Here is a 12,402-nt window from a genome sequence, read left to right as displayed (position 1 = left end):
GGGTTCTCAGATTAGCAGTTCACTTTACCCCTTCAGAATCTCCAGTGATCACTAAAGAACCACCAGCAGTGGCTTCTGTAAAGTGAAATAATTCCATCAACTATACTACAGACTCAGAAGGTTATAAACTCTTGCCCAGTGGTGTTTGGGTGCCATAAGTACCAAGGTGGGTAGCTAGAAAGATCTCATGTGATAGCAGCTTCCCAGAGCAGATTCGGTGTCTCTGAGGATAAATAACTTAGTCACCCAAAACCTAGGCTCAGAATAGTCCAATCTCTTCCTGCTGGAGTTTGAACTCTGAAAGCAGACTGGAGGCCAGGGATCACCAGAGTTTCATGTGATTACAGCTGGTGGAGCAACAGCAGTGTCTTTGGTCGGTTTGACTCAGACAGGTGTATTGAAGGCTGAGATTAAAACATTCTCTTGGCTAAGCAGAGTTTTGGCCTGGTGATCACCGTCACCTGGAATGTAGCCCGGAGGTAGAAGGGTTTCCAGGACCCCAGTACCACCAAAAAAAATGTTGTTTTGTGGGTGCTGGGCACTGAACTCAGGGCCTTGCACATGCTAAGTAACTCCCATCAGAAATGGTTTTACTGCCGGGAGTGGTGGCGCACTTATAATCCCCGAGCTTGGGAGGCGGAGACAGGAGGATCACACAGGTTTGAAACCAGCCTCTCTGGCTTAAGAGACCCTGTTTCCAAATAAAAAATATAAAAAATAGGTCTGGGAGTTTATCCCGGAGGTAGAAAGGTTTCCAGGAACCCCAGTACCACCAAAAAAAAAAAAAAAAAAGCTTTTATTTTTATTATCCGTGTTGTAAAAGAAATCAATTCTATATTCTAAAACATCCACATGGGCAGCATTTTGTCATCAACCATTGTTCTGCAGTTAGGAAAGAGCCTCAAATAAAGTAACAAGTGAGTGTTAGAAAGATCAGTGAAAGGAACCTAGGTTCATATGAGTCAATCTATACTAAACATACTATACTGATCATAGAGAAATATTGACATTTTCTAAAAATTTATGTATATTCAAAGTAAATACATGAGCACTACTACAAAAAGAAAAGAAAAACAAACCAAACACAAAAGTGACTAAGCCAAAGTGTTTCTAGATGATATATGGGAAACAACAAAAGTCTTGATTGCCAAGCTACATAAACAATCTTAATAAATTAAATTAGACAAATGATAAATATATATAACAATATATATACTAAAATAACGTTAAATATTAAAGGCACAAATCTTTTCATTCAAATATGATAATTAAATTTAAAAGAACAAAGGCACCTAGATAAAGTTCAAGGATTTTATAGATTCTAAAAAAAAAAATCATTATATCCATACTTATTTAAGAACTTTAGTGAAAAAAAGTGTTTTGCAAACCAGGCGTGGTGGCACATGCTTGTAATCCCAGCATTTTTGAGGCTGAGACCTGGAGGATCATGGTTCGCAGACAGCCTCAGCTACTTAGTGAGGCCCTCTGCAACTAAGTGAGACCCTGTTTCAAAATAAAGAATAAAAAATTGGGCAGGGCATGTAGCTCAGAGGTCAAATGTCTCTGGGTTTCATCCCCATACCCGAAAAAAGAAAGAAAAAGAAAGAAAGAAAGAAAGAAAGAAAGAAAGAAAGAAAGAAAGAGAAAAAGTGTTTTGCAAATGATGAACTGTATGCCTAATTTTTTTTTAATTTTTTGCAGAAGTGGGGATTTAAACAAGGGGCATTCTATATCCAAACTACACCCCCAGCCCTATTTTTTATTCTTTATTCTGTAACAGGGTCTCACTCAGTTGCAGATGGCCTCCCTAAGTAGCTGAGGCTGACAGTGATCTCGCAATCCTCCTATCTCAGCCTACCAAGCACTGGAATAACAAACTTACACCACCATGCCCGACGTGCGTGCCTAAATTCTAATCAATAATATAAATGTTCAGTATTATACTTTGGGAGGAGTCAGCCACACAGGAAAATTCCACAATCATTTGTTTTACATGAGCATGGTATATGAAGACTGTCAAAAACTGCTAAAAAATTGAAATATAGCCATGCGTGGTGGCACATGCTTGTAATCCAAGAATTTGGGAGGCTGAGACCTGAAGATCACGGTTCGTGGACAGCCTCAGCTATTTGTGAGGCCCTCTGCAATTTAGTGAGACTCTATTTCAAAATAAAGAATAAACAATTAGGGCAGAGGGTGTAGCTTGGAGGTCAAATTCCCCTGAGTTCCATCCCCAGACCCACCAAATATATATACACACACTACCATTGAGTCACTACCATTGAGTCAAATGTGAACATTTAATTAGAAGATGTTAAAAGAAAAATGTATGGTGAGTAGTTGGAAAGATTATATAGAATTTGATAATATGGCTTTCATAAAAACAAGACAATCAATAGAAAACATTCCTGAGATTTAGGGATTGTAGATAAAATGACACGGCTGCAAACTAATACACAAAGGTTTGGTGTTTTTTTTTTTTTTTTTTTTTTTTAGTCTTAAAGTTTAGAATTTGTCACCAATATAACTACTAAGTGGGGAGTTACACAAATTGGAAAAACAGTATTTTTTGTGGGTAGGGAACAAATGTTCTTTCAGGAAGATAGTTTACAGATCTGAAGAAGCATTAACAGGGTGCCACATAATACGATACGATATACCAGAAAAAACATTTTTTTTTTCTTCATGGTGATCTGTGATCCGCAGAATTCTAAGATCATTTTCATGATTTCCTGACACTGTTGTCACACCCTTGTCTAATCTCATCTTGATTGTGGGCAGGATTTGTGACTTCCTTCTAGCCAATACAATAAAGCAAAAAAAATAAGTAGATGTCATGTCACTTTCCTGTACTTATATGACACTAAGCCAGCCTGCCTGCCTCCCTCCCTGCCTTCCTTCCTTCCTTCCTTCCTTCCTTCCTTCCTTCCTTCCTTCCTTCCTTTTTTTTTCTCCTTCTCCTTTTTTGGTACTGAGTATTGAACCTAGCTGCATTCTAACTTTACACTCCAACCCTATTTTATTTTTTGAATTTTGAAACAAGGTCTTGTTAACATTGTTTAAGGTATCGCCAAGCTATTGAGGCTTGTCTCCTTTCTCAGCTTTCCAAGTACTGGGATTACAGGCATATGCCACCATACTTGAGTGACAGTGATTCATTTTTTTTTTAAATGCTCATATTGAATTGAAAGTGACCTTAGAGACTACAAGATTCAAATTAGAAAATCAGCCTTGTGTAGTATAATATATTTAGCAACAAATAGCTGAAATGTTAATAACCTAGGGTACACCACTTCTAACTTTAAACTTCTTTTTAGTTTAACATGCAGCCCCTATGCCTAGTTATCTCCATACATCATATATATATATTTTATTTGCACGCTCTTATTTATTAATTTCCAAAGGGGCTAGTTCATTTGAAAATATGTATATTTTCACACATGCTCCTTACTATTATTTACTTATATACTGGCCTGTATCATCCATGTATTTTTGGCAGGCTTAATTAATATGTTGAGCTGAGAGGGTGCAGTGGCTGCATTGAATCCAAAGCATCACTTTACTTGTACACCAGGGTATTCAATAACCACTTAATAGCTGCATAGCCAATGGCAAGACCATTTTTCCTCCTCAGTGAATTTATGCAACATTTCTTGCTTTTTAAAAATGTTCTCTACTGTAGCAAATGATTTTGACCTTCAGGGTGAAGCAAAACAAAACAGAGCAAACAAAATACTCTACAGTACTTCTTTAAGAGTACACAGTTAATTTTTTCCCTGTTCTCTGATGATCTTTTAATGTTTATCCTTCTATCTCAGGACTTGCTTTGTGACACAGAACTTATTTACAGAGTCTAATAGGAGTTAAACTTATAATAAGTGATGAAAATTAATACATAAATCTGAAATGTAAAGGCAAAAATGAAATAGAATATGTACATATTATATATGCATATAGATATATTTAAATTCAGTAAAAATGTTATGTCAAGTACCCTATTCAAAGATGAACATTTTGTTCTTTTATATAAATATGTACACATATAAAACACAGTATGTGGGATGTTCCTAAATCTCAAAAATATTAGTATTAAATTTAATTATATATACTATCCACTAGTAACTATTTCAATTATACAACAAGCACTTTAAAAATTAAAATATCTATTAAAAATTCTCAACAAAGCAATGATATCATATCAAAGAAAAAAAGACACTGGGTGGAGGCTTAGCATTTCCATAGAGCAGAGGGAAATCTCAAATATTAACGTCATTTTGCACCATCATTACTATGCCTCAGGCAATTTCTTCATCAAACTATATGTTGAGAGAACAATATGAAGTGAGTTATTCATATTTTATGAATATTAAAATGTTCCTATTAATTGCTAAATCTTATTTTAAACACTTCCTCCAATAGAGATGTTGGTAAAGAAATTTAGTTCTAATATACCTGAATTCTGCTAGAAAGCATGTCAAATATAAACATTTATGTCCATGCTTATATATAAAGAAACAAAAAACATAGCATCCATCACTTAATGGGTGAAAAGAAAATTATTGTTATGCAAAAAATTAAGAAAGGAAATAAAAATTTCTGCAAAATTTGCACTTATAATTCCAAAGTGAAAAACCAAAATTGCAAATCAAGTGAATGATTTCCATTTTTAATTCATTTTTCTGAGTTGAACATAGAATATTTTTATTGTTCTTCTGACATTGACTTTTTTTTAGCAGTAACTGGTAGCTTGTTTGTAATAAATGCCCACTGGGTAGGGCCATTGTGATAACAATATAATGAAAGGGTCAGTAGTACTGTTCTGAGGGTCAGACAAACTTGGGTTTGAATAACAACTACTAATTTTATGGACTTTTGACAACTGTCTTCACCTCCTTCATTTTTGGTCTTCTAATTTGTAAAAGTCTTTACTTCACATGATTGCTATAAAAATTGAACAGGATAACACATGGAAAATACTTGGTATGTCCTTTCTTGATAAATGGTAATAATTTTCATCACAATAATATATAACTCCAAATGGATGTATTGCTGATTTCTACCTTTCAAGCTGACAAAAATATTAGCATGTGACAGGCATAGAACTAGGACCTGAAAAATAGAGCAGTGAATATAATAGACCTAGTATCTGCCCTTGTAGGTTCACAGTCAAATGAAAGATGTAAATAGTCAAACGATTGCTACAGGAACCATAATAGACTATGTTAGGTTTAATATGGAGTATATTGAGACTACCACCTGGCTCAGTCTTGGAAGGGCAGAATAGAAGAAAGTGACATTTGAGGCCAGAGGGATGAGATAGGTTTGGAATGAGTCAAATGAGAAAAGATAGTTCCACACAAAGAAAACAGATACAAAGTTAAGATCATGATAAAACATGAGGCATTTTGGATAATAAGCATCAGTTTAGTAGAGTTAGAAATATTTTTCCATGAAGCTTAGGACATTAGTGGTCTATTTTTGGAAGGACTTGTAGGCCATATTACCTGGTCTAGACACTATCCTGTGAGCAATGGGCAGCTCCCAGGAGAGGAGAGCTGTGTTTCTAAATTGCTTTTTAGAAAGACCATCTGTTGTTTAGAAACTGGACTAGTGAGAAGATGGTTAATATGGGAGACTTACTGGGAAGACACAGAAGTAAAACAAAGATTATGCAGGTTTGATTAAGAGGATGAATCATTATGAACTACATTATGATGTGAGACTATAATGCAACTAAAATGTACACACACACACACACACACACACACACACACACACAGTGGAGAGGCAGAGAAGCAGGCAAGAATAGGTAGATGCAATATCTTCTAGTAATAAAGTTGATGTAAAGAAGAACAACTTGGGTTTCCTCTGGGTAGCTGGTTGTACTTTTAAGGAAATTTTAGTGGCCATCTCATAAAGACCATGTGGTTAGGATGAAAATTATCCTGATTCTTAAACCTTACAAAGTAAGGACAAAAGTAATTAAAAAAACAGCAAAGCATCAATAAAATATTTTGTTAACACAAATAATATAAGTGGAAGAACAAATGAAATTTTGCAGGTAAACGCTTCATCATCTATTCATTTATTTAAAATTTGGGGCTGTGAGTGGGCAGTACATGCTTTTAATTCTTTTTTTTTTTTTTTTTTTTGGTGGTACTGGGGATGGAACCCTTCTACCTCCGGGCTCCGGGCTACACTCCCAGACCTATTTTAAATTTTATTTGGAAACAGGGTCTCTTAAGCCAGCAAGTCTGGCTTCGAACCAAAATAATCCTCCTGTCTCTGCCTCCCAAGTGTGGGGATTAAAAACCTGTGCCACCACGCCCGGCTTAATCCCAGTATTTGAGAGACTAAGATAGGAGGGTCTCAGGTTCAAGGCACTTAACAAGACCTTCTGCAACTTACCTAGACCCTGTTTCAGAATAAAAAATAAAAAAGAGTTGGAGATTTACCTAGAAGGTAGAATGGCCCTGGGTTCAATCCCAAGCACAAAAGAAATGTATGTATTATGGATTACCATCTTCTGTATTCTCAAATACCTCATAAGCTAATGATGCAATCATGGTAGTCCTTCCTAATGATTTGGTAGATTTTTCAATATAGCTTTAAACTTAGAAGGGTATGTTCCTTAAGCAAAACATTAAGTAAAACTCGAGGAGATTAAGTGTTTTGTAATTAGAATTAGACCTCTCAAAGCTAGTGTGGGATATAGAAGCAGATTCACCTACAGTGCATGCCAGAACAGGAGAGGGACTCTAGAACTGCATGAGAAGACTCCACGGAATTCCTGACTATGAGAGTAACCTATCTCTAGAGATGAACAATGAATAGTTAACAACAAATCTATGACTGACACCTACTCTTAGCTTTACCACATATGATATTCATTTTAGCAAAATGCCAAAGAAAATACATTTTAGACAGTATTAAGAAATGGTTAGGAGCATAGACTCCGGAGCGGACTGTTTGGATTCTTGTCCAGTATCACCCACTTCTTCCTTATATGACTTCAACAAGTGCTTGTTTGTTAAATATGTTTACTTATCTATAAAATTGGAATAATATTTATCTAGTAGTATGAAGGTTGAAGAAGATATTACATAATAAAGCTCAACAAATGGTGCTTTCACCATGGTAAACCATCAACAAATGATATTGCTATTAACATGGCTTGTATTAGAAGGACCCATGTGACATTTTTATGCACTTGAGGGCTTGCTTATTGAAAAAGCTAGTGTACATTTCTCCTATTTAATTTAGCAGGATGTTATTTTTATTACAAACAGATAAAATTGTAATAATTCAATTTGTTTAAAGAGTATTTAACTCAGATCTGGTATCATGTGCCTATAATCCCAGTACTTGGAACACTGAGACAGGAGGGTCAAAAATTTGAGAATAGGCCGAGTGTGGTGGCACACGCTTGTAATCCCCATGCTTGGGAGGCTGAGACAGGAGGATAGTGCAGGTTCAAAGCCAGTCTCAGCTGGTTTAAGAGACCCTGTTTCCAAATAAAATATAAAATAGGTCTGGGAGTGTAGCCTGGAGGCAGAAGGCCCCTGGGTCCCATTCCCAATACCACCAAAAAAAAAAAAAAATGTTTGAGAACAGACTAAGTATCTTAGTGAGACCCTGATTCAAAATGAAAATAAAAAATGGCTGGTATCTGGGCGTGGTGACGCACGCTTGTAATCCCAGCATTCGAGTGGTTGAGACAGGAGGATCGCAGTTCACGGACAGCCTCAGCTACTTAGTGAGGCCCTCCACAACTTAGTGCGACTCTGTTTCAAAATAAAGAATAAAAAATAGGGCAGAGAATCCAGGAGTGGCGGTGCACGCTTGTAATCCCAGCGCTTGGGGCTTGGGAGGCTGATATAGGAGGATCCCACAGGTTCAAAGCCAGCCTCAGTTACTTAGTGAGATTCTCAGCAACTAAGTGAGACCCTGTTTCCAAATGAAGTATAAAATAGGTCTGGGAATATAGCTCAAAGGTAGAAAGCTCCTGGGTTCCATCCCCATACCACCACCAACAAAAAAAGCTGGGATACAGCTCAGAGGTAGAAAGCCTCTGGATTTAATCCCCATTATCAAAATAATAATGGTAACAAAAACAACAATAATAAAAATCAATAAGCACATAGAACAGTTGTCTTCTAAATTAAAAAAATGGAATAATGTAGAATTAGTAATTTTCCCATAGTAAAGTTAAGGCTACTAAAGTCTTGGTCTAGTATCCATATAAATCAACCAAAAATCAGAAAATTCCTGAGCACCTATTATGTGCTTGACACTGTGGTATGTGCTTCAGAGGATAAAATTGATCAAAGAAACTGACTTTCAAATGGAAGAGGTGTCAACAGTCTTTGAACAGCTTTCAAAGCTCTTGAAAATTGGTCCAAATATTAGCTTTTAATATAAGCCTGTATTAGCTGGGTGTGGTGGTGCACATCTGTAATCCCAGCATTCGGGAGGCTGAGACAGAATTGCGGTTCACAGACAGCTTCAACTACTAAGTGAGGCCCTCTGCAACTCAGTGAGACCCTGTTTCAAAATAAAGAATAAAAAAAATAGGGCAGGGAGTATAGCTCAGAGGTGGAATGCCCCTGGGTTCCATCCCCAGACCCACACACACAAAAAAAAGCCTGTATTTCTAGAAGATCATTAGTATTAGTATCATTAGTATTTGTAGAAGGTCATTGACTATTGCATGGGTCAAGAGCAATTTTTAGGTTTTCTAAAAGCAATTCCTCAAGGTATTTTAATGTTTTGTGGGTTATAGTTATATTTATATTTCTGGATACCATAAAAGGAAGTTACCCCTTCTGTCTGTGATCAGGAAGGTTACATGATAAGTACCTTCCTATTAGAGGTGAAACAGTGTTTCTCAAACTTAAGAACCCCTGAACTTTATTCACTACACCCATGGACCCAGTGGTTATGCTCTAATTAGAAAATGCATTTCAGTACAGGAAACAAAAGCTTCAGTACTAACACTCATTTCTACAACATGCAATATGCCCTGACATAATCCATTCTATTTCATTAAAATTTTTAAAAATACTGGTCTAATAAATTGGTTTTTCAGTCGGGCGTGGTGGTACACGCTTGTAATCCCAGCATTTGGGAGGCTGAGACCGGAGGATCGCGGTTCGTGGACAGCCTCAGCTACTTAGTGAGGCCCTTTGCAACCCAGTGAGACCTGGTTTCAAAATAAAGAATAAAAAATTTGGCAGAGGGTGTAGCTCGGAGGTCGAATGCCTTGGGGTTCCATTCACAGACCCGCAAAAAAAAAAAAAATGTTTTTTTCCATTTCATCTGGGTGATGACTCATAATCTGAGACACATTATATCTCTGAAGTTCCCACTACCATAACATTTTCAGCTTGAATTAATGCAGTGTTCCAAACTCTAAAATGTCATACGGTATGAAGAAACAGAATTGCCTCCAGAATTGCCTCCAGTGGTTTAGTGGATAGTCACTTTATAAAGAGTTCAGTAGCCTTTTCAGCCCCGATCAACACAAACAAACGCAGTAAAATTTAGATCATGTAAGATTTTTGTTGGAAAAGTATTTGGGGTGGATAGTCTTTGCAAAAAATAGTTTTTTTTGGTTTTTATTCCACACAGAGCATGTAGTAGCTTCATCAAATATTAAATGTAGATCAAAAGATTCAAGACAAAATAAAGAAAGAATATTACCAAATTTACTTTATCAGAAATTTAGAAGCAATTTCATAAATATAAGACCACGATTTTTTCAAAATATCAGCCTCTCAGAAGTACCTATCTACCATTATGTTTCTGAATTATTTCTTACCCCTTCTTTCATTAAACAAAACTGAAATGCCTAAGAAGCTCTGACTAAACTTGGTTTCATGTCAGCAGATTCTAGCTCTAACATTAGCCCAGCCCATTATTCCTAAAACTGTAAAATGACCTAGATTATTTACGAGTCTCAAAACTTAAATCAGTGTGTGTGTGTGTGTGTGTGTGTGTGTGTGTGTGTGTGTGTGTGTGTGAATGAGGATTGTCCCTAGGGGAATGATAACACATGCTAGTCTCAAATCTATGATCTTCCTGACTCAGTTTACCAAATGCTAGGGTTATAGGCATACATCTGGCTTGGATCACCTTTAAAAGGGCATGCAAAGTAACTCCAAAAGACAGACATATGCCTATGTTACCTGGCTTGAATAACTATTAAAATTTAATGTAAGCTGGGTGTGGTGGCAAATGCCTTTATCCTAGTAATTGAGAGGTTGAGAAAGGAGGAGCATAAGTTTGCGGCTAGCCTTAGTAACTTAGTAAGGTCCTAGGCAACTTAGTGAGACCTGCTTTAAAATTTAAAAAGTTTGGCTGAAGATATAGCTCAGAGGTAGAAGCCCCTGGGTTCAATTAAATCAATAATTAAATCAATACTAGGGGCAATCTATATGTTAATTTTATAGATAGAAAAATGTATTGGTGCTTAATATTTCCAAGTGAGCTCCAACATCAAATGATGACACTCTAGCCCTGTGTCTGTGATTGTATTTGAAGAAAATTCTGTGAGAGTGTGATCAAAGCTAAATGACGTCAGGAGGTCCAGGCTCTAATCCAACAGGCCTTGTGCCCCTTAATGCAGAAGAAGAGATGGTAGAGCTCTGTTTCTGCAGATACCCACATGGAACACATGTGAAGACACAGGGAGAAGAAGGCCATTTGCAACGCAAGGAGAGAGGTCTTAGCAGACACTAACTCTATTGGAAACTTGAGCTTGGATTTTCTAGTTTTCAGAAACTGGAAGCAAATAATCATTTAAACCATCTAGATTATGGCACTGTATTACACAGAACAATGTAATTCCAGTGAGAGGGGCTGATAAGGCTATTTCTTCTTGTTAAAGTTTTTGTCTAAGCCGGGTGTGGTGGTGCACGCTTCTAATCCAAGCATTCCGGAGGCTGAGACAGGAGGGTTAACGGTTTGAGCACAGCCTCAGCTATTACTTAGTGAGGCCCTTTGCAACTTAGTGAGACTCTCTTTCAAAATAAAGAATAAAAAATAGGGCTGGGAGTGTAGCTCAGAGGTAGAATTCCTCTGCATTCCATCTCCAGTACTGAAAAAAATGTTCTCATCCATCTACATGAGCTGGTGCAATGGAAGTATACACAAACCTACACACAAAGGCTCTAAGTCCAAGTCTTACTCCCTCCCTCTCACCAGAGATGAGATCTTAAATTCCCGAAGCTAGTTTTATTTTTTGAAAAGGTGCAACAACATATTCATTTCCAGATTATTGTAAGGATTAGTTAGTCTTTTAGTTATTATATTTGTTCATATATTGTATCTGTTAATCTATCTGACAGGCATCTTTTACTAAAGATAAGAAAACTCATATCATTCACCAACTTATCAGTCATCTCCCTGGGCTTAAATCTTTGGTTCCTCAATGAAATAAAATTTTAAGCAATGGCAGAAATTTATAGTCATAAATAAGGGCAATATACAATGCATGTATAAACACACACATAAATTTATAAATTTATAAACTTATACCTACCCACATCTATAGATTCTTACCTCTTTGCTTTCTTCCAGATCTGATTCACTACTAAAGTCCTCTGTGTTTAAATTTTCAAAGTCAGACTCTCCTACAGCAATTGGTACAGTCACAGTAAGACTGGGATTATTTATGAATGACATATAATCACTTTCATCAATAATATACTTTTCAACACTGCTGCCAGTTCCTATACCACTCGTGGTTCCATTTACATCTTTAAGATAATCAAGATCTTTCCCAATTTCTGTCATATGGTTGGACATGCAACTGTCTTTTTTGTTGTTTAGATCATCCAGTGGTTTAATTTCATCTAAAATCTTTTGCTTCCTCACGAAGGACTGTTGAATAAATTCATATATTCTTCTCTTTACATAAGCTATTCCCCTGTGCATTCGATCCACAGCAATCTGAAGATTGTTCATTTCGTTGTCATCATCAGTAGCTGCAAGGTTGTCTGCACTAAATGAGCTCAGGAGCAAGGCCAGAAAGAGGTTCAGGACCTTGAAAACAATGAAGATGTGATTATAATTTCAACCCAATATAATGAAGAGCACACATTATTATCACTTATTTCTTGAAGTGTGTACAAAACACTCTAGTCTTGTTCCCAAAATTCTATGAGAAAGAACTACCATAACATAGTTATTAGGAATTAAGTGGGTCAGGAGTATAACTCAGTGGTAGAACACATGGTTTCCATGCAAGAGGACTTGGTTTCAATCCTTGGATACTGTGAATTTGTGATCTAGCCCCATAGCTATTTAACTATGCATTCCTAGGCAAAGATGTGCTTTCAAATTTTCCCACTTATAAAATTAAAAAGTTAAATGAGTTGACCTAAGGTATCATTACATTGA

At 36.5% G+C, this 12,402-nt stretch overlaps 1 protein-coding gene across 1 annotated transcript in view; it reads right to left on the bottom strand.

Moving 5' to 3' along the window:
* The window catches only part of LOC308258735 (sodium channel protein type 1 subunit alpha-like), a gene marked incomplete at both ends in the record, with an annotated part of 92,609 nt that overhangs the window by 34,342 nt on the left and 45,865 nt on the right, over window positions 1–12,402 (bottom strand). The window contains 1 exon segment of the mRNA XM_080689385.1: window positions 11,563–12,045. Within this exon segment, the coding sequence (XP_080545511.1) occupies window positions 11,563–12,045 (483 nt within the window).

Source organism: Muscardinus avellanarius (assembly GCF_963383645.1).
Source record: "Muscardinus avellanarius genome assembly, chromosome: 2".
Taxonomy (NCBI): Eukaryota; Metazoa; Chordata; class Mammalia; order Rodentia; family Gliridae; genus Muscardinus; species Muscardinus avellanarius.
The sequence above is the reverse complement of the archived record's forward strand: the minus strand, read 5'-3'. Positions and strand labels throughout refer to the sequence as shown.